The following is a 24,254-nucleotide window of genomic DNA, read 5'->3' as shown; positions in this document are numbered from 1 at the left end:
GATTGTGGAGCTTATTTTGACAAATTGAGTCGAGTTTGAAAATATTTTCAAATTTAAAATTCTTTAGCTAGAAAATCTGCCAGGTCCAGTGACATGGAAATCATTCATTTGGCAAAAAAAGAAAAAGAAAGAAAGATAGTTTTTAAGCTAAACTAGGGTGGTGAAATTGAAAAGAATTAAGTCATTTGTTTGGCTCAAAATTAACAGGAGACATATGTGATAGTGAAAACTAACATTTTGTGGAAGTAAGAATCTATTCTTTATGGAAATCACACATTGCTTTAATTGAAAGCAAATAATAGTTCATTTTCTTCTTGTTTGAATGATTAATGAACTCTAGGGTGGGGAGGGGGAAGGGGAAGCAATTTACTCATTAATGATATTACCAAATAAATCAACATTGCAATTTTTTTATAGGTTTATCATGCTCTTTATTATGATATTCTTTGCCTGTTTGCAAATTACAACTATATATATGCATAATTGAAAATATTAAAAATGTTAGTAAGGATCAAACTATTGGCTGTGGAAAATGATCTTTTCTTATCACCTGGCCTGTTTACACTCATATAGGATGATTGAAATTGCCCGCTTCTATGGAAATAAGGGGTAGTATAAGGGCTTGATGTTTCTGTTCTTTGATCCCAATTTCTCAGCTGCTGCTTAAATGATTATTATGGGAAGGGCTTTGTTCTTTTTTTCATTGTTGCAACACAATGGGCTATTCCAGTTGATATCCATACACACCCCTATGGAAGACATGACCTAATAATCTTTCACACATGGAGTGTGAATTTCAAATGGCATTACCTGAATGGGTGACTCCATTTGAAATTTACACCCCATGTAAATAATGTGTGGGAGATTAAGGTCATGTCTTCCATTTTTGCCATACCGTTTAAAGGAGTATTTCATATGATTCTAGCATCCTCAGTAGATATCCAAGAAAAAAGGTTATTCCCAAAATTTCAGTTGATTCTGATTTTACGTTTGTGAGTTATGCATGATTATGTGTATTATACTGCTCCATAGACAAATACAAATTTCACGATATCTTCGCTAAGCGAATTAATTTGCAAGAAATTTTTTGTACATAAACATTATGTAGCCAGAGGTTTCCAGTGATATAAAAATTTCAACTTTTTTGAGAAAAGTGGGGGGATGATGCTGTGGATCACGAATGCCCTTTTAAACTACCTCAACCTCTTTTCTTCAAATAGCACAGACTCCATCCCCGGAATCCACCACCACTACTATTCGTACGCTGGATACATCACATTGGGGACATGTGCAATCCGGACACAAAATGTCCAACTAAATACTGGCCCTAGTATACTTCATGTTTCACCGTTTTTCACCAATGTTTAAATAGTGACGAACAATGCTGGAACAAAATTGAATCCCTTTCAACAATAAACACCAGCTAAAGATTGTATGTCTAATTCACAGAATTATTTCATGAGGGATACATGTCTATTATAGTCATTGCCACTCAACTTTACACAAAGATTGGTGGTTTCTCTATTGATATCAGCAATAAAATTACAGAATTAGTTAAATGTGTAAAATGTATGTGTGCTTCCGTTCGCATAGTACTGGAAAAGTGTGGATTCACACCGATTAACTACGTTTGGCTCCTGTACAAAGGTATAGGAAAAGTTGTTGAAATAATAATGAACAAGCTTGTTGACACTTCTTTCTAATAACACAGTGTCCACAAGCAATAGACTTGCTACCAAGATGTCAGATCTGCTATTAAAAGCTACTAACATAATTTTTTAAAATAAGCATGTGCCTATTGACGAGTTGCTTGGACGAACTAATTTTTAGGTTAGTTCGTCAAACTTTTTCATTTTTTTCTTTTAATTAACAAATATCGGCAACACAGATATTTGTAAATGAAAAGAATAAAGTGAAAAAGTTTAACAAACTAACCTAAAAATTAGTTCTTGTCCAAGCAACTCGTTGTAAGCACATATCGTCGGCTGTATCACATAGTGACGTATTTGCACGACTTTGTCATTGCAAGGTAAAATTACTATTTTGTCCTTTTCACATAGTGACGTATTTGCACAACTGTTTCACATGTAGTGACATATTTGAACGACATAGTTTTTTTCAATATTGATTTTTTTGCAGAATAAGTTATGCTCTGATAGTGACAAATGAATTTCATTGCAAATATGATATTATTTGCATTGCTTTTAACCAGGTTTTAATCAACAATATGTTTCAATCAAGACTATGCAGCAAATGAATATCCATAACCTTCAAATTTGCTTTTCTCGAAATGCATATTTTGCAAATACGTCAGTGTGTGATACGGCCGACGATATGCTTATTAACGAATTTTTACGGTATTGAATCATCAATTCCCCAAATAGTGTAAGTAACAAGTAAGGGCGCGTTCTCACTATGCCTGTTTGATACCAGGACATGGACTCGATCCTACATCGAGTCCACTTCCAAGCATAGTGAGAACGCGAAATAAGTGGTCTCGATCCTACATCCAGGATGTAGCATCGAGACCACCTCATTGAGGTAGTCTCGTACCTAGGACGTGGTATCAAACAGCATAGTGAGAACGTGTTTACAAGTGGACTCGATCCACTTATACCGGAAATCACAGTATGCACAACCTTGATGGCCGTCGTTATACTATAGGCCTATAATACATGTCTGCATTATATAATTTTCCATAATAAAATTTAAACATATGCATTTTCAACTTAAAAATTCATAGCTGGTATTATAGAACAAATTTATACAGGCTTTATTTCATTGTAATTTACAACATTTATTTTTTATGCGGAAAAGTCGAGGGGATTCGTTCGAGATGCTTGCATGCCGTAGTTTGATGAGCATCATGCTTCTCGTGCAGTGTGAAAACAATGGTATCGCGTCAAGATACAGATTTTATCCAGTTTCAGAATTAAACAAAACGACATTGGGCTTTACAGGATAGTACAAAAAGATATTCAGGTGTAATATTCGTTTTTGAGGTGTACATTTTGCTAGACTGAGTTTATCAAAAATAGTATTTTTGATGGTGATTTAGAGGTTGTGTTGCGTGTGAAATAAACAGAAATAACAACCCGATGTATTTCTCTTGTTTTACGCGTATAGGCCTAATATAAAGTAACAGTTTTTAGAGCTGTTTATTTCAGATCTTTCCAAATACATATATCACAAAATAACATATCCATAGATTGAAGAAATATATCAGGGGTCCTGGAAATAAAACATGATCTTTCAAAATTGATAGTCTATAGTAAAGTTTGATTTGTGCTGTGAGTTCGGCTCAAAACATGCATTGCAACAGAATTTGTGACGTCATGGTCATGCATTGAAGTGCTTGTTATTGTAACATCCGGGTAAGTGGAGTCGATCCTACATCAGCATTTTGGTGTTAGTGAGAACGCGAAATCAATGTGGACTGAGTCCACTTGTATGTGGATTCGGACCTAGGTACGACACCCCATGTCTGTAGTGAGAACACGCCCTAAGAAGTGTGTGTCATTTTAGAACTCATCATGTGATCACTTATAGCACCGGCTGCTTGTTTAATGGTTGATAGGGTAAAATGTACTAATGTTAACATTGTGTCAGTTAATTGAATTTTCTCAACATGGCAACCATGCTCGACTCATGACAACCACAAGTTAACTCATACCCGGGAAAGTCATAATTCATAACAACCTTTGACTAATGGGCTAATAATGTGAAAGTAAATATGGGTGTCTTGTCCAGATTGCATTTTTCTGTATTCAGTGGTTGCGAGTGTGCTAGTTCAAAGTCCACACGATCAACAACATGATACAAATATTAAATGAGTGTAATGGTACTTGACATACATTATAATGAGGGTGTACTGCAACAAAGGCTTATCTGCAATAGCTGCCAGGTGTCCTATGTGTACAATTTAGAATGCAGAAATTGTCAAATTGTCTATAGGGCAGCTATTGCCAATAGGGCTTTGTTGCACTAAACCCTCGATTTTTGACAAGAGTGATATACACTACCAGATTTCCTACTGGGGCTGCCTGCACAGGTACACTGTTGCAAAGGTACTTGGCTGGTACTGTGCAGTACCAGGGGAGTACAGTACCACTGTTGGTATGACAGTGTAGGTATTCTCTGTGTAGAGAGTGCCGAGTAGACTGCTCTGCATTCCCTTTTTAAACAATTCATACAATTGTATCAAAGTTTCCATGCATAAAACACAATACATCCCCAGTGATTGCCCTGCCCAGAGAAAAAAGGGACTGCTCTAATTAATTGGAAAATGACCTTGTGACCCACCATATCTTAACACATAGACTCAACCTCTTTCATCTCCAATCCATTAACCCAACCCACTACCCATGTGGTAGCTCTATATCTGGGTCAGGTAACATAAGCCACAGGGTCTGTGCATAAACAACCAAGGCTGTATTTTAATGAGGTGGCATCATACCTAGTATTAGAGTGCATAGTTCATATTCTAAATATAGTAGACCATTTTTCTCATGGATAGCTAGCTGTTGGATCAGAACAGGATTGGTGGATTTTCCATGGTCAGAGGGATGATAAATTAAAATGGTCTACTATGTAGACTAAGTGGCGCTATAGTTTCAAGCCCCCTTGTTGAAGCAAACAATTCTGATCTATCTTATTAATTCCCAGCTTTAAGAAAATGTTATATAGTTTGATCAGCTTGTAATCGGCGGGATTTGTTAGGCTTTTACCACTGCGACGAAAAGTAGGCCCTTGTTAAGAGTGTTTAAGCTGACTTGCCCGGTCTATATTTTATGTGTTACAGAAAGTAGATAAAGTATAGGACTTAATAAATAATTTGTGATGCTTCTGGCGAGATATCACAAAACAATTCTTGAAATAAAATATATTGATATTAATCTATGATGTTATAAGCCGATTATGAGCTGATCAAACTAAATATGTATTTGAATACATTCAGAAGTCTCATTATAGGCATAAAGTTCTGAATCTGAAGGAATCCCAGAATTGTTACCTTTCCCTAGCAGATTGCCATTTGTATACAGCTGCTGATTTCTTCAGTGTGACGATGGTACATGTACAATTCCTGACTTTTTCGTGTGACAATACTGAACTCAATGAATGACAACTGTACTAGTTATTGCTGGTAAATCGATGATGTTGAAACTGGTCACCAAGACGATATCAAAAAGTCCCATTATAGGCACAACGTTCTGTAGGGACTCTTTTGTGTGTAATAGTGACTTCCATGAATGGCAAATGTACTATTGCTTGTAAACTAATGATGTTTAAACTGATCATTATGATGATATTCAGAAGTCCCACTATAGGCACAAAGTCCTGGAGGAATCCCACTGTTGGTGTTACCTTTTCCTAGCAGGTTGCCATTTGTATATAGCTGCCGACTTGGGTATGTGTCAATAGTGACTTCAATGAATGGCAAATGTACAACTGCTTATAAATCGATGCTGCTGAAACTGGTCACATTCAAAAGTCTCAAAATAGGAATCCCACAGTTTGTGTTACCTTTTCCTTGCAGGTTGCCATTTGTACACAGCTGCTGACTCTTTAGTTTCTCCTTTCACCAACACTTTCTTGCCTTTATCCTGCAGAAAAGAGAGAAAAAATTTGAGAAGATATTTTTGTTAAAATGGAGCTTTTGCAAAAAATTCACATCTGAACACATTTTATTGATGGTCTATTTATAAAATAAATATATTGTAATCATTGAATGAATTATATTAGTCAACAGGCCGGCAATTAAGGGTATACGATGTATTGTTGGTTGAAGCAGCAAAATAATACTCAGTTCACAGCATCTTGCGAATGGTAGTGAGCTTTAGCAAAAATTGCATTGCTCAATTCATAGCGAGCATGTAGAAGAATTCAAATATCACAGATATACTTTTCTAGGTCCTGTGGTTCTTGAGTTATGTTGTAAAGTGGGCTGAAACAACAACACTTTTGTAAAATGTACGTAACTCATTAACAACAATAAGTTCTTAGCAAGTTTTCAAAGTATGCCATTTGTAGAATGAACTTTTGCAAAACACCAAAATGTTATTTTTCAATAATATATTGATTCAGATAATGAAAATCAATTTATTTTTTGGCTGCTTCGACCAACAATACTTTGTATACACTTAATGTACAACATGTTATTGTACAACAATATATTATTCAACAGGCCGGCAATTGATGTAGAACATTTGATTATCAGGTGGGCTTTGAAAGTACTTACTGCTGGCAGCTTCTAATGTAAGGAGCTCTACATTTGGCTTTTAATATGTTTGACACCCAGTAAACACTGGCAGATCCAGAGAATAAATTATCCTGCAAAAATCTGCAAAATTCAAGCATAGTCAGCCTATTCTGGGTTTGGGAAGACTAGAGACTGTTTGCCCTCGGGCATGCATCAGTTTCCCAGGGGTCAATATTGGGCCCACTTTTATTCTCTGTCTTCATTGATAACCTGGGTGATGAGTGTGAAAACCAGCTATACCTCTACGCAAATGATTCCACCTTGTTTTGCGAGATTACATCTCGAGACCCTGAAGCCGTTACTGTTAGCCTAAATAGAGTCCTGGAAAAATTGAGGATCTGGGCAGACAGATGGAAGGTGATCTTTGAGGCATAAAATTTTAGGCAATGACAATATCAAGAAATAGGAATCCAACCAAGCTAGATCTTCTGTTTGGTATCACCAAACTGGCTGAGGAGGAGCTGGAGATCCTGGGAGTCACAGTTGACAGAGGAAGCGATTACAGAGCTGAACATCACATCTCTCCATCAAAGATGTCAAGTTGCTGCAACAACAGTTCTCTACAAAATGCACACCAGCTTGTGCCCACTAGATCTGAAGGCACTGCTACCAAAGCCATTTGTAGTCAGAAGAGCTACCCACTCCAGCTTGTCCATGCCTTGCCATGCTCTCACAGTACCAGTTTCTAGAACAATATCTACTGACAGGACCTTCATCCACACTGCAGTTCACATTTGGAATAGCCTACCAGATGGAGTAGTCGGGAGACGTAACTGACAATGGCGCACCATACTTTTCTAATAAAGAAAAAAAAAGTCAGCCCAACCTGTGTTTATGATCTTGTGATTGCTAAGAAAGTAACATGATAATGTAATTAGCTGGCGCATGTCACACCCAAGTACTCAAGAAAACAAGACAGTCCGAGACATCTTGTCACAGAAATTATAGTCAAAAAACGATTCGAAGTCACCTAGGTTTACTTTTTTTGAATTAGTAATATTGTTATAATCTCAAGACATTACAGAGACGGTTTTCGTTTGTATATTAATTCGAAATGTGAGAGATTTGCCCAAAACATTGTGATATTAAAAGATTGATATTTTGTATTTAGTAGGCATACCACGAGGTAAATAAAAAAGTGCCGTTGGGTCATGTGTGCCCTGTATGTGAAGGGGCAAGTTCCCCCTAGGTCGGACTTAACCCAGACTGTCGGGCAGACTTACCCCAACGTATATTATCACCCAGGTTACATAAGAATAAAATTAAATAAATAATAAAAAACCATGACAAACAGTGGCGGTGCCAGGAATTTTTCGGGGATGGGGGGGGTTAGTGAATTTCAGGGGCCAAATCAACAAATTTTGTGCAAAATAGCTGCAAAAAGTGGAAATTGTCATAATTTGTGGTTTTTACTGGGGTCAACACGGGGAAGGGCGGAAAGAGTTCCCCCCTCCCCCCGTGGCACCGCCACTGATGACAAAACAAGTTAATTGACCAGGCCTATGGTATTTTACACACCAACACTAACATTGATTATTATTGAACAATGCTTGAGCAATTCACAGTTTAGTCTCTAATTCAAAACAGCAAAATTGCAGTTATCTGTTGAACTTTGTCGCAGTGGGCGTCATACAGGCCTGCCATGCATTATTAGACCTACTTTTAATAGATGAAGAGCTATCTGTAGCTGCCTCTCTTTTCCAAGATGCGAGAGTATGTAAGGAAAACAGTTCAGGGTAAGATTGCTCCAGAGAAGGTGAAGGAGGCTATCGACCATTATCTGTCCACTGATGACGGCACATGAAAGACAGCGGCAGAATTTGAAATCCCAAGAACAACATTAAGAGCAAACATACATAAAGTTAACAAACTACCTCAACACAAAATGTCAGCTAGCAACATCAGAGTTGGGTATGCCCCACGGACTGTTTTTACACCAGACCAGGAACTGAAACTAGCAGATTATGTCAAAAAAACCCAGCTAATATTTATTTAGGACTAAGACCAAAAGCTTGCCTCTCGGTGCGCTATTAAGTTCAAAATTGCAACTCCTCCTATTTGGGCTAAAAATGAATGTGCAGATCCTAATTGGTTTGCAGTGTTTTTGAAAAGACACAAATCTTTGTCAATCAGAAGACCTGAAGCAACTAGCATCGGCAGGGCAACAGCCTTCAACAAAACAAATGTAACCGAATTCTTTTCACAACTAAACATTGTACTTGACAAGTACTAATTTGAAGCACTGAATATATGGAACGCAGACGAAACTGGCGTGACAACAGTGAAGAAGCCACAAAAAGTTGTGGCAACCTGCGGGGAAAAAAACAGGTCGGATCTCTGACTTCCGGGAAAAGCAGTGTACTTGTTACATTATGTGCAGCTGGCTCTGCAATTGGTCAAACGATTCTCTTAACGGTGAACGTAACTTTGCCAAAGCAAATGGCATTATTATGCTGTCCTTACCACCCCATTTCTCCCACAAATTGTAGCCACTAGATCTGTCTGTATTTGGGCCATTAAAGGAAAGGGCATCCAGACTACAGAGTAATTGGATGAGAAACAATCAAGGTAAATCAATGACGATTTACGATATCCCTGCTGTAATGTCAGGATTCTGGACAGATGTTGTAACACCTAGAAACATTATTAGTGGGTTCGCGAAGGCAGGCATCATGCCATTCAACCTAGATATCTTTGGAGATTTTGACTTTGCCCTATCTTCTGTCACTGATAAACCACACCCTAGCCAGGTACCTGCATCTACCCCACCTGCAACAATTATGAAAGAAAGGCTAGTGTTACACAGATGCTGCAACGCCTTGAGTGGGACTCCCTAGCTACCAGATGTCTGCTCAACCAGAGTACAATGTTCTTTAAAATACATCATGGGCTGGTAAATATTCCTTTCCCCTTGAGGGTACTACCATCTGTTCGTCAGGGTAGGGCATCCAACATCTTTAGCTATCAGGCCATACAACCTGGGGTCAACACCTACAGTTATTCCTTCTTTGTACTCGTTTGTACTATACCAGTTTGGAACAGATTGCCATCTCCAGTCGTATCTTCACTGACACTGACAGTTAGCCATCTCCAGGCCCTGGCGCTGCCACTTCTCCGGGATATGGCAACCACACCAATCCTTGTAGTCTTCGGGGTGTTTTTACTCGCACTTTGTTGATGTTTTTGAGCACCAACTTTGGCACGTACGCACAGCACAGCTCTCCTAGGAAAAGCCTAGCTCAACAGGAGTTCATCTCTCAAGACTCAAGACATCAAGTAGTGAAGCTCCTTTGGCTGAGGTCAATGAATCCAGTTTTGTGGTCAACAGATCAAATAGTGAAACTCCTTTGGCTGAGGTCAACAGGGCAAGTTCTGCAACAATCAACAGATCAAGTAGTGAAGGCCCTTTGGCTGAGGTCAATGTGTCTAGTTCTGCAATCCCTGCATCTATTCCATCTGCAGCAGTCAAAAGACCAAGCACTGGACATGCTCCCTCAGTGAATGAATCACACACTGATATGTGCGAGGTGATGGACATTATTTACTGCATGCTGCAAGTCAGGCACTAGCAGGGTTGCCAAAAGATTTCAGCCCGAATCGCGGGTCAAATAATCGAAAAGTCATCCAATTTTTCTCTTTACCATTGGTTTCTATGGGGCAGGAAACTATCGGAAGTCGCAGGAGCCAATGTTGAAAAGTCGCCCAAATTTTTTCTTAACCATTGATTTCTATGACAGGAAATTGTCAAAAGTCGCAGGGAAAATCTTCAAAAGTCGCCCAATTGGGCTACCAAATCGCGGGTTTGGCAACCCTGTGCACTAGACTGTACCAAGATGTCATGATGTCAGAAAATGCACTGTCAGATGCCATAGTAAGTGAAGCTGTCTTCAATAAGGATTATTATGGAGATTTTGTACTTGACACCCGGGAGAGTTATGTAAATATATTTTTAATCAAGAGTACAACTCAGATACCTGCCATATCGTCAGCCTGCTACGCTATGAGGATCTTAACATAATAAGTAATTGGCTGAAAAGCAACAAACTTAGTCTTAACACTGATAAATCTGAATTCATGCTCATAGGATCTAGGCAGCGTTTGCAATCTGTTAAAGATGATATTCACGATGTTTCTGTAACTATAAATGGTGCTAATATTAAACAAGTTAATGAATGTAAACATTTAGGTGTCATCATTGATGACACATTGACATGGAATCAGCAAATTGATCAAGTTCGTAAGAAATCTCTCAAAGGTATGTTTATGTTGAAGAAATGTAAATCTAATTTTATTTCTACAGATATTTTGAATATGGTTTATAATGCAATTGTACTTCCTCACCTTGAATATTGTAATGTTGTTTGGGGAAATTGTGGTATGTCTATAGCAAAGAGATTACAAATTATCCAAAACAGAGCTGCTCGCATTATTTGTGGAGCTCCATGGGATACCTCCAGTGCTATTGTCCTAGATCAGCTCAATTGGAAGCCACTTTCTCACAGACATCAGTATAATACCTCAATTTGGATTTATAAAATTTTGAATAACTTAGCACCTCCTTACCTTTCAACTGTTTCCTCATTTTCTAATAATAAATACAATTTTCGCAAAGTAAAAATAATGTTTTCATCCCACAGCCTAAAACTGATTTCAAAAAACGTAGCTTATCATATAGAGGTGCAATCTTATGGAATAGTCTTGATGATAGGGTCACAGATTCACCTAATTTATTTACTTTCAAAAATATGCTGAAAGATGTTTCATTTTAATTCTTTTCAGTTTTTGTTTATAAGTTTATAAATTCTTTCATTTTCCCCTTGTATGTTATAAGTTTTATGATGTTTTGTATCTCTTAACAATTCATTTGATATTTTTATGAAGTATTGCTTGTAAACAGTTTTACAAGGTAACCTAATATAAGTTTATATGATCTTTTGTATCTCTTAACAATTCTTTTGATATTTTGTATAACATATCTCTTGTAAACATGTTTTGTTAAATATTTGTTAGTACTGTAATTTGTATCCACGGCCCCAAGGAAGAACAACCTAGGGTTGAAGTGGGCCCACCGTGGCTAAATAAAGTTGAATCTAAAGTTGAATCTAATTGCCTAAGTCATTTTTACATGTTTCTCATTTGCAATTATGATTTTCTGAGTAATAAACCCATGATTAATCAAATTTCCAGCCGCATTCTTCATTAACTTGTGGAATACGTCAAAAGAGATGTATTCCACAGGTGAATGAAAAATGCGGCTGGAAATTTGATTAATTATGGGTTTATTACTCAGAAGATCAAAATCGCAAATGAGAAACATGTAAAAATGACTTAGGCAATAAGCGTAGCAGGCTGACGATATGCTGATTCCTGTAATGTGTAATGCTTTGCAAATCACCATGAACATTTAAAAGAAACCACAACATAGTGACTGACATTACAATATAACGTATCACCCTCCTGGGTGCCCTGGTGTTACAATATCTGTGGTTCGCACAGGTGAAAATGTATGTTGGATCACACTACGATGTCCTTATTCCAGATGTCCCTGTTCCAAATGTCCCCATTCCAGAACTCCCTCCAGATGTCCCTATGACACACACCCCTGTCCTTGTTGATGTTGACTTTTTACCATAAAGTGTTTGCCCCTTCTCTTCCGCACCTCTACGAAGGCAAGGATCAAAAGGAAGAAAAAAAAAACCGAAATCTCAAAAGAAAAATTGCACCACAAAGACACTGTTTAAAAACATTAAGGGCAATAAACAGAATGAGTAAAAAGTAACAGAAGCAAAAATACCAGTCCTCTTCAGAGTATGACGGTGACATTTGCCTGGTACGTTTGGAATCATGGCCAAACAGCATGTCAGGGGAGCAGTGGGTCCAGTGTGTTTGATGCAAGTTGTGGTCACATGAGGCGTGTACAGCCATTGATTCATCTTCATTTTATGTATGTCACAATTGTGATTCAGATGCTCACTTACTCTAAATCCGTCGACTCTTGCTGTCGGGCATTAATGATGGCTCACCATAACCTCCTGTCCTGCATGCTAATCTCAATTTCAACAGAGGTTGAAATCCAAACCGAGGATGGCAGCTTACTGGAAGAAGTGAAAGACTTCAAGTACTTGGGGTTGTGGGTCAGGAGTACTGAGCATCAAAGTAAGAAAGGCAATGGCATGGAAAACTTGTAACAAGCTCAATAATATTTGGAAATCTTCCTTACCAAGACACCTCAAAATGCAACTGTTCCAAGCCACTGTTGAAAGCATCCTGCTGTATGGTTGTGAAACCTGGACCATCACCAAGAAAACTGGCAAAGCAATGGATGGATGCTATATACTAGAATGCTACGATCAGCACTAAATGTGAGCTGGAAGACGCATATGACCAATGAGAAATTGTATGGGGATATTCCACCTGTAACTTCGAAAATCACCACAAGACGGCTACAGTTTGCAGGACACTGTAAGAGAGCCAAAGGGAAGATTACATCTGATCTGGTTATTTAGAAACCCACACAAGGAAAAGGAACCAAAGGATGTCCCAAGAAGACCTTTGTGGACCTGCTTCAAGTAGGCACAGGATATACGGTGGCAGAAATTGAAATTCAGATGCACACTGAATGAAACCAGTTGTCCAAAACAATTATGCCAGAATTTGATTATCACACCAACAAGAGGTCTCAGCTCCAAAAACAGTAACAAACGCTTAAAAAATGAGTGCATTGTAATCTGACCAAGAGTTGTTGCTCATTCAACTCCTTACAAGAGTGGAAATTTACAAATTTTGGAACATTTCCCATCTTTTGTGTCGTGGTTGTTGCTCTTTTCAGAGTGACTCTCAACTTTTTGAGAGTGGATGTTTCATAAGGGGTACTACACCCTGCCCAATTTGTGCCTATTTTTGCATTTTTCTCAAAAATTATAGCGCATTGGGGACAAGTAAGATATGTACATTATAGGGGCAAGGACTACAACTACTGCGCTGGAAATTTTATTTCAGCACAGACAACAGTTGTGGAGTTACAGTCAAATATGAGGGAAAACCAATATTTGATCAATAAATCAATAACTACTTGCTTTGAGTTGCTAAATTTTCAGCACTGTAGTTGTAGTCTTTGCCCTATAATATACATATCTTACCTGTCACCAATGTGCTATAATTTTTGAGAAAAATGCAAAAATAGGCACAAAATTGGCCAGGGGTGTAGTACCCCCTTAAACAGGAAACCCCGCTTGGCCAGTTCGCCACAGAAGAACTGAATATACACCTGTTACCTTGATGACAGACAGAACAGAGTTTACATGCATAAATTTTAACCTTGACTAATTCCCCAAGGAACTTGAACCAAAAGCGGAGCTTCCACTTTAATCAAATAGAGTATGTAAGTGTGTTTTGCCTTTTGCAAAGTTTTAATAGACTTTTGTTTCATTGGTTATATAATGTGTTAAGCAATGTTCAACTTCTTCTTGAAACAGGGCCAACTTGCCCCACGAGATGCCGTTACTGAAAACCCAATGTTCTTACAAATGTGCTAGTATTTAGCTACAGCAAACGGCAAAGTGAGATTGAAAAAATAGAGCGAACACTCTCTGGTCTCCCCTATTGTGCTATTCCAGTTGAAATTCATACACCCCTTATGGATGATATGACATAAAATTAGAAGTGAACTACTGTGATCATGCTATTCCAGTTGAAATCCATACACCCCCTATGGAAGACATGACCTTCATCTTCCACACAGGGAGTGTGAGTTTCAAGTTGGATTACTTGCATGGGTGACTCCATTTAAAATCCTCCCCATGTGGGAGATTAAGGTTTTGTCTTCCATATAGGGGGTGTATGGATTTCAACTGGCATAACCCATTATCTTGTGACAGATGTCAATTACTATGGCTCACTACTTGTTTTGTCTGGTATCACTGGTACTTGTATTATAATGAAAGACAGAGATAAAAAGACATCATCAAACTCAAAGGGTTTGTTTACAGTGTCGTGATAATGACTAGCTGAACGTGGCGGTATAACCGGGCGCCTTATTGTTAATTTTGCACCTTCAAACATACAAACCATCTCAAAAGTTAGGTCTTTATAGTAGGAAACTTACTTTCCTGAAGGCACCATGTCAACAATGCCTAGAAAAGTTGCTTTTTGCCTTGTAAAAGTATTTTTCTGCTATTCCTTTTCTCTGATCGGCACCAGATAAATAGGCCTCCCTTTTTTTTCGCAATTAACCAATCAAGGATCGTAGGGATTTGATTGACAGTGACGTCAGATGTGATAAAGTCTATTTATCTCTGTCTTTCATTATAAAGTGAATAGATTGAGAGTCTCGACTCTGCCATGTTTGCATGTCCTGGCTACGCCACTATTAACCACTTTGATTAATCTAGGTATCCTTAATCTACATTTTTATCCATTTTACCTCTGTATGATACCCATCAGATACAGCATTCTACAGTGAGTATTCCAAATGAATGAACACAGCCTGCCATTTTAGACGCAGGTAATTACATTCATTTAGTAACCTCCCTGTGGGCGGGCTGTCATGGTTGAGTGGCGAGAATGCATTCATTCGTCAGGCTATTCCAATTGAAATCCATACACCCCCCTATGAAAGACATGCCCTTTATCGCCCACACAGAAGGTGTATAGATTTCAAATGGAATCACCCAATCAGTTAACGCTATTTGAAATTCAAACTCCCTGTGTGGAAGATTAAGGTCATGTCTTCCATAGGGGGTGTATATATTTCAACTGGAATATCCACAGGGGAGGGGGTGTATGTAACACCTGGAATAGCCCAATTCTCACTCCTTGTTACTTACATGTTGGTTGCGTTTGCCCTGCATTTTCTGTGCTATAATGTTGAGTTCTCTTTCTCTGTCGATACGCTGTGTTAACTCCTTGTACTTCTTCCTTCTTAGTTTGGAAAGTTCCTAAAGTAAAAACGGAATCAAATCAGTATCAAACAGTAGCATTCAACAGCCTAAAGGTGGGTGTTTAGATTTTTTCCTATTCTGTTTTCTATCTTACAATAAGGCCTAACATTAAAAAAATAATATGTGACCTGCTACGACGAAATTAGCATAAAGTCGCAAGTTGGTAGTCTTGATACGCCCCGAGCTACTGCGTTGGTGTTCTTTGTTTCACACTCACCTGTTCAAGCCAGTAGTATGTCTGTATGTCCTTTGTAAATAGGGGCACAATGGGCTGTTAAGGAAGGAGATACTATATACTGGCTTGTCCCAGAGTGCGGCAATCAAAGAACATCAACTCAGTCAGCCAGGATGTCTCTAAACTACCAACTTGTGACTTTACGCTCATTTTGTGGTAGCAGGTCACATGTTTCCAAATTTTAAGCTGAATTGCGCTAATGGTTTCGATATGAGAAGCAAAATATGTATAACAACTCCACATAAGAACGTATACATACTTCCGTTGGTGGTTACCATTGTTTACCATGTTTTTGTTCAGATCATCTTTTGATACCAAAATCTCAGTTTTGATGAGGAAAAATAGGGATGAGGCTGCTGATCTGGTCACACACCCCAAGCCAGTTAAGCGAATGCCCTGGTGCCGTGTGTCATTACCGCTCATGCACTGATCAACCACACGATAAAAAGTTCGGGAAGCATCGTAAGAAAACTTGGCAAGTGGTGGCAAGAAAGTTTCGCACCACGTACGTCGAAGTTCACTTTTCAAAGGGCGAACTGTTGTTACGAAAATCAAAACGACTGGTAAACATGTCTACTAAATGACCTCAAAAGGTCAAATCTTCTCATTTCGTCTGTGAAAAATAAAATGACGGAATTGCAACAGTGACAGTCACCCTTACGAGTGAAAATACAGCTTATTTAGCCAGTATCAACATGGTGTCCTCGGTTTGAATATTTTCCTAACATATTGGACTAACTCCACAGCTATATGGTTTTTCACAATTTAACAGTAATGGAAAAAAAACTGAAATTGTTCGTCATTTTTCGGCACAAAATTTTTGGAAAAAAATGGCGTCACGGACATAAACAACAATCTCCTAATTAGCATATGGTCGCCATTCCGCCAGCTAGCTCGTCCTGTGATTGGTCCTTTAGTTATCTAGTTATTATTCTATATCGATGACACACCCATAAAGGGACTATTAGTGATTTGTCAAACCACTAATAGTCCCTTTAAAGGTGTATGACTAGATCAACAGCCTCATCCCCCATTCATTATGAGATGACATCTTCAGTATCTCTCTTTCTCTCATCTCATTCCGTTTCCTCCAATTTTCAAAATTGGTGATCAGTTGTTTGGTTATCAAAACCTATCTACACCCAATGGAATATGGGGAGCTGCACAGAAAATTGGTGGATGTTACAATCTAAGTGCGGATAGTTTTGCGCCGTTATTTGCTGCAACCTGCTTACTGATGCGATCTGATTCTGATGATTCCCCAATGGCAACAAAATTACATGATAGTATGACTATGCTAATATATTGGATCAACATAGTCATATGCTACTAATACGACCATCAGTGTAAACTTTATGCAATTCCATACCTGTAATTCAGTGCCCACGACTTCTTCGTCTACTGCTGTACCAGGGAACGTATGACTTTCAAGCATAGCAGTAGTAGGTCTGTTGTAGGTACGATGTAGTAAAGCTGGGTGTGTGTCTAAATGTTTGGCTGGGTCAAATTCAGCAGCTAAGAAATAAAAAAATTACATAATTTAATCTATAATTTCTGGTATTAATTCAACTAATGAAGTTTTTTAAATAACATTATTAGACACATTTGTGATGTCTTGATTTTTTACTTCCATCCATGCAAATGGCTATTACAGTTGAAATCCATCCTATGGAAGACATGACCTAATTAATCTTCCACAAAGGGAGTGTGAATTTCACATGGGACTACCTGAATGGGTTATTACATTTTAAATACAAAACCGTGCAGTCCGCATTATCTTTCAAGTTCCACGCTGTCACTAGCTAGTCATCACCTCTTAATCTTTAAACTTGTTACACTGGCTTCTAATAGACAAGAGAATTTGCTTCAAAGTGCTACTTTACATTTACAAGACATTGAACATTTTGGCACCACTCTACATCTGGAAGGCTTTCGTTCCAATCAAGATCTTACATGCCTTGTCAGGCCAAAGACCAATAGACTGATAGGCGATGGATCATTCAGTGTCTTTGAACCTACAATCTAACAATCTTCCTTCATCCATTAGGTCATCTGCCACAGTTGCTACTTTCAAACGTAGCCTGAAAACCCAGCTTTTTAACCATTGTTGATGTTGTTGCTTTTGCATGTTTTTGTTTCTTGTAGTTTATTATCGTAGTAGCGTAAGATTTCTGATTGTTAAGTGCAATGTCTTTCATTTCAACTGGAAAAGCCCAATGTGATTGTACACAGTCAACACCACCTCATGCCTAACACAGACATGCCAAGTTTCAAAATCACAAAACTGTATCCTAAGCTTTGAAATCCGTATTTTTTCGAGTAAAACCGTATTTTCCAAATCGGTTATAATAACTCATCATATTGATTCATAACAGTTGATGCAAAAAATAGTGTAAACTACGCATACTATTAAGGAAAATGTGTAGCCTTCAGGCTTGTAAGTGTGGTTTTAAAAAAAAATCGGAAAATTTACCTACCAAACTACAAATTCAATGCTGGCTATTCGTGCATATTTCACCAGAAATAATTGGAGATTATAAGCTTGCATTTCATTGCCTAAATATGAGCGTCAACAAAATGACATTTTATGGTAGCCATGATGTATCATCTCTTAATTCCATATGATTTTTATGAAATCGAATAACACACTTTCGATGGATGGTTTGGATAGAAAAGCTCTTTCGTCCATGCACGCATTATCCCAACAGGCATGACAGGGACCACAGCGCCATTTAACATCATTCCGATGGGTGCAGTTCAAAACATATTACACGATGAGTATACGTACGGATGAGGAATCAACAACATCGCGCTATGATGATGTTATGACCTGCGTTTCATAACCTTTCAAGCATCGTTAATCTCATTTCTCAGTTGTTTTATTGCGATACGTAATGATATCAGAAGTACACGAACACTATTTTGATTTTTGATGTTATAATAAAAAAAAGCGGAAATTGAAAAGACGGTCCGAATCCGTAATGATATCAGAAGTACACGGACACTATTTTGATTTTGATGTTATCATTTTTTTTAAAGCGGAAATTGAAAAGACGGTCCAAATCCGTACTCTGAAGGAAATAAATCGTATTTTTGTATTTGCATGTATTTTCCGTACGAAATAAGGGAAAATCATACTACTTGGCATGTCTACTAACATGAACAGGAGGTAAATATATGATTTCTTCTAAACAAAACCAAAATTTACTCACTAGTTTGACGGTTTCACTTTTCATGGTCAAATATTGATTGATGATCACTTCTTCCGGTTGGACGATTCCTGACCACAGAGGGTGTAGAACTGTCACTCAGTAGAGGATCATATACGTGACTTAGATAGTGTGCCCCCTCGTCCCTATTCATGACGTTGGGTCCTCTTCTACGAATCCAGATTGATTCCTTGATGCGTCTTATATTTGCATTACACTCCTTGCTAAGGATTTTTGAATTGGTTCTGTTGCACTGCATGGTCTGCAATAGCCGATTTTGATTGTTCAGTTTCTGACTGTTTGCGTGTTTGACGCGTGTAGTTTTGCTTTTAGTTTCTTTTTGATGTTCTTTGAGTCACGTTGCAAACTTCCTTCCGGTCTCACCAACATAAGTGTGGTTACAATTGGTACAAGGTATCTCATAGACGCAATCCGTGCTGTTATTGGGGTCAACCTTGTCCTTGGGGTGGACTAGAAGTTTGCGGAGGTTAGTGTTAGGCTTCATGGCTGTGGCTATGCCATGCTTTCTGAATATCCTATTGGCTTTTTCCGCAAGCCCTTCCACGTAGGGAATGACAACTAATCCTTTAGTTTGGATGTCAGTGTCCTTTTTCTTTTTAGGTTTCTTTACCTGTTTCTTATCCATTTTTTCTTTAACTTGCTTTTAAAAGCCCAATTTGGGTGTCCACAGCGGCCGAGGGCCTCTTTGATCTTGGTTTCCTCCAGTTTTTTATCTACGTCCTCAGTTACGATGGAATTCATTCTATCAAATAAGAGTCCTGATCACCCCAAGTTTTTGATGGATAGGGTGGTATATGATCCTCTACTGAGTGACAGTTCTACACCCTCTGTGGTCAGGAATCGTCCAACCGGAAGAAGTGATCATCAATCAATATTCTGATGATGCTTTTCGACCATGAAAAGCGAAACCGTCAAACTAGTGAGTAAATTTTGGTTTTGTTTAGAAGAAATCATATATTTATTTATCTTCAAACCTGATGAATCTATTCAGTGAATGAACAGGAGGTGTTTGAATTATAGCATGCCTAAATGTCGAGTATTTGCATATTCCAAGCAGTGGCTTTCTGACTTGGAGGGCCATGTTGTCCCATCTGGCTTCAAATAACGGGAAACAAGTGACCAAAATTTAACAGTTTATAGCGGGATGATTTTGCAATTTTGATCCCTTAGAAATTTTGCTTGATACGCCACATATCCCAGGAGTGCCAGGCTGATGTTTAAGTAGAGATACAATCAGTTCCATGAACCAAATACCAACATGTTAAAGTTACAAAGACTTGGGTGATAAAATGACCTCACAGTATTTGCTTACCTTCCTTTTTGGTATCCATAAAGAAAATATGTTTGTTCTTTGGTCTCGAATCGCCGCAGTCTGTTAAATGAAGCGTTGATTTCAGTTGCTCAATTTTCTGAAAGGAACCATTAAGAATACATTTTTACTCCATGAATGTTTCTTACAGATCACCAACCACTAAAGGAACAACTTGTGCCACAATAAAAGTAACCCTAAAATTAACTTTTTATTGGCTGATATCATGCATATAAGCTGTGTCAAAGCTGTCAGTGTATTTCAAATCATTTTAAGACCAAGTGCACGTTTACTCATTATTTTGCCATCCGCCTGCAAACTAAACATGATCAACTAATCCATTTTCCCAGGAAGCTGGTTTCCCATTGTAGATGAATCTCTTTTCCAATCTTCAAAAGTGATCCTTATGGATAAGTGACCTCTTCTCTGTTCAAGGTCTTGGTCTCTCCTCTGATTGGGCTATTCCAGTTGAAATCCATACACCCCCTATCAGAGTCTTAGCCAGAAATCAGAAACCACCCGTCCAAGCAGATACCAAAATGTGACCCTCAAATATAAAACAGCTCGTCTATACTCATGGAAGGGTCACTGGGGTCAAATATGTCCTGATTTGGCCTTTACATGTCACTCTGAATTAGTCTCAAGTTCATATAACCTTAAAATCATCTGTTTTAGAGCTATCACATCTGTAAAATCCATTAAATCCACCCGTCTAAAATTAGATTAGCCCGTCTTAAAGACGGGTGGACGCATGGCTGGCTAAGACCTTGCCCCCTATGGAAAACATGATCTTAATCTTCACACATTGCGTGTAGATTTCAAATGAGAGTCACCCATTCAGGTACCCCATTTGAAATTTACACTCTCTGTGTGGAGGATAAAGGTATGTCTTATAGGGTGTATGGATTTTAACTGATAGCCCATAATTACAATTACTTTTCCCAGACGTAACTTTTGTAGCAGCTTATTACATTTTTGTACAAAGTGCCTCTGATTGCTTCGAACACTTTCTGCCAATAACCTTGGAATCAATTCGCTGATCACACTGTCATCTCAAAACGAGGTTCTACCCACAAAGTGTGCGCTGTGTGTATGTACGCCTGTCAAACACATGCTTTAATTAGCATGTACACTTTGCAAAAGCCTTCAGGTGCGTTACTAGAAAGCGCAGGAAACAGCAAAGCACATTTTGCGCAGACGTTTGCAAGGAGAACCTTGTTTTGGTAGCAAGATAGCGGATCTGTGCAAAGGGCGAATTATAACCAACTTCCACCACTAAATCGAACCTATCCAGATAACTCGCTTCCAAAACAGCATTTTTAGCTGTTTCACGATTGATATCACCATACATGTAGGTACAATACCTTAGCTTCTACAGCCAGCTTGTGGTTAACATATCTCATGTCTTGGGTTTCAAGCATCAGTTCCTGCTCTTCTGTCTTGGGGTCGTCTTTCTTCAACCAGCGATGACGACCATCCTGAAAGTAACCAAATATCATATGTATGAGATAGGCCTATTTCCATATGCATTGCAGTTATTGAGTTATGACAAACAATAAGCCAAAGGAAAAGTTTTCACTATTTCCCCTCCCAGGAAAAATCATGCATATGGGGGAAAATAAAACCTATTACAATGAGCCTTGGGATCCCACATTACTATATTGAACCCATACCTTTCACTTGTGAGTGCAGGCTTTATTTTTCTCAATATTTGAGCACACACATATTGCTAGCTCAGACACCGCCTTTTAAATACAAGTTTTTAATGCAGATCAGATCCATTTCTTTTATACAAATCACTTTTTGGACTACAACAAGTAGACCATGATTTGTGTGTACCACAGAGAAAGAAAACAGAGAGCGTACCACCAGTCAAAGTCTCCGCATCATCCGATAATGAGGGCCGATTGTTCCATGAAATGTGACAGGCGAGACTGCTACGCAATTACCGCATATTTTCATGGTCTATCACGTAATCACAAAAGCATGCAGCGCTCTATCGCGTATACGTGAAATTCACACTCCCTGTGTGAAAGATTAAGGTCATGTCTTCCATAGGGGGTGTATGGATTTTGACTGGAGTAACCAATTGTCTGTGCGAACTTGAACTTAAAAATACATAATTTCTTTCTACAAGCTGTTGGCATGGAGCCAAAATACATTTCATTCCTCACTAGTATTTAAGGGGTGGGGTATGAGCGTTTGGACAGTATTTATTGTGGGACATTAGAGCACATCAGACATATCGAATTGCATTCTGAATACGAAGAATGTCCTTCTGATATCAAATAATTTTTGAAATTAGCAATGTAATACACATTTTATGGCAAATGATTAAAATTGATATTTTGATATTTAACAGTACTCAAGTAAACTTTATAAATCTGATGATTTGTACTTTAAAATGTGTATGTAGGTGGGATGAAAAGCCGACGATCATTTGAAAATTTTGACCTTTCATATTGAAGATATGGATTTTTCCCAAAACACCAACAAAAAAGAAGGTCTTTTGGGAAAAAACCCTTAACTTCATTATGAAAGGTCAAAATTTGCAATTGATCGTCGGCTTTTCCTCCCAGCTACATACACTTTAAGAATATGTCATTAGACTTATAAAATTTACTTGAGGACTGTTATATATCAAAATGTGAAAAATATCAAATTTTAATAATTTATCATAAAATTTGTATTATATCGTGAATTTCAAAAAGTGAAAATTATTTGATATCAGAAAGACATTCTACGTATTCAGAATGCAATTCTATATGTCTGATGTGCTCTCATGTCCCACAAAAAATACTGTCGAAACACTCAAAACGCTCATTCCAAATCCCTTAATATTAACAATCACAAATTCACATGAAATATCTTCTATAAGTATGTACCTAGACCTAAAAAAATTGTTGATTTGTGTAACCCGATCTACCCTAAAATTAGGCCCGACCCTAGATTTTGTTTTGTTTGCAAAGAGACTTTATCAAACGCAATTTACAGCTGTAAAATAAAATAAAAAATCACTACCTACATACCCTAATTTTTTTAATGTTACGCCAATCAGACAATTTATTTTATAGGCCTTACATGTACCTGTAATCTTGAGTTGACCATCTTGAAGTAGAACTCATCTGGATTCCTGTTCAGAGCCTTCTGTTTAAGTTTCTTGAGGGTATCTTGCTTCTTGTGATAATCCCTGAACAAAAAGAAAACACAAGCAAGTGTTAAACCAGGGGTATATTTTTTACAAATGTATAATCAGGGGTGTATGATGTTGAAAAAGTTCAAAACCAAACATTTTGAGAAAGGCAGCTTTCCTGGCTAAAATACCAACAGGAACCTGGGAAATTGCCAAGAGCCTCCACCATGCAGCCTTTGAATTAAGGACCTGAAGGGGCACAGTAACTTTTTTAGGGCAAGTTGATAATTGCCTTGTATTTTCACTGAAAAGGCAAGGCAGCACAGCAGTTTGTAATATTCCAAGAGGGCATCATGGCAACTGTTGAAAATTTGAGAAGGGCACCAAGGCAATTTCTCAAAAGTGAAGAAAACACACACAAACACCAACAGCAACTTCATTAGAGGGCTTGGCAAGTGACTGCCTTGGGTAATGGGCATATTTTGAGGGCATTACGGCAGTGGGGATGGGCACCCACAGCAAAATGCCATGGGTGCCGTGGGTTAATTCGAGGGCTGCCACCATGCAAAGGGAAACTTTACAAATGGTAGTGTGACAATACAAATTATAATTAATGGCGATTACAAATTTGCTGGTGAACCATACTGCTGGAACTGGTTACCAAGATACTAGGCCCATCCAACCACCACCTGATTTGTTATAAATTTATAAGTGCCCATGTCTTTCAGTGTGTTTTTCAAATATAAATTATACTTTTATTTCCTAACCGTTTCTACGTTTAAAGGTTGTTTCTTCCTCTCATCTAGTAAAGTTCTTTTTAATAGATACAAAGTTAAAAAAACAAGTAAGTCCTCTCAAAGACATTTTGATATAAAATAAAAACAAGGATCCAATTCCCTTCTTTTCAAGTGAGGAAGTAGGAACACATGATGATAAGTTACTAATTAAATGAGTCAGGTTTTATGCTGCCTTCGACCATGGTGGGGGGGGGGGCTTACTTTGCTCTGAGTCGGTAATCTTTCTTCTTCTCCAACAATCCCAGATGACTGCGAGATGAAAGCTGCAAAAACAAGAAAAATTACACATTGTAAATAAAGCTCTAGTGGAATTTGCCATCAAACAACAAACTTGTAAACTTCTATCACGTAC

At 38.1% G+C, this 24,254-nt stretch overlaps 1 protein-coding gene across 1 annotated transcript in view; it reads right to left on the bottom strand.

Moving 5' to 3' along the window:
* Positions 1-418: 418 nt before the first annotated feature.
* The window catches only part of LOC140141054 (probable U3 small nucleolar RNA-associated protein 11), a 39,782-nt gene continuing 15,946 nt past the window's right edge, over positions 419-24,254 (bottom strand). Inside the window, exons 2-8 of the mRNA XM_072162832.1 lie at positions 24,104-24,165; positions 23,060-23,162; positions 21,337-21,450; positions 19,976-20,072; positions 16,803-16,948; positions 15,085-15,195; positions 419-5,603 (exon numbers count right to left, since the gene is read on the bottom strand). Coding sequence (XP_072018933.1) covers positions 5,520-5,603; positions 15,085-15,195; positions 16,803-16,948; positions 19,976-20,072; positions 21,337-21,450; positions 23,060-23,162; positions 24,104-24,165 — 717 coding nt within the window. The 3' untranslated portion in view covers positions 419-5,519. The remainder of the gene's footprint in view (positions 5,604-15,084; positions 15,196-16,802; positions 16,949-19,975; positions 20,073-21,336; positions 21,451-23,059; positions 23,163-24,103; positions 24,166-24,254) is intronic.

This window comes from Amphiura filiformis, chromosome 19, assembly GCF_039555335.1.
Source record: "Amphiura filiformis chromosome 19, Afil_fr2py, whole genome shotgun sequence".
In the NCBI taxonomy this organism is placed as follows: domain Eukaryota; kingdom Metazoa; phylum Echinodermata; class Ophiuroidea; order Amphilepidida; family Amphiuridae; genus Amphiura; species Amphiura filiformis.
Note: the sequence above shows the minus strand (reverse complement) of the source record. Positions and strands in the feature narration are given on the sequence as shown.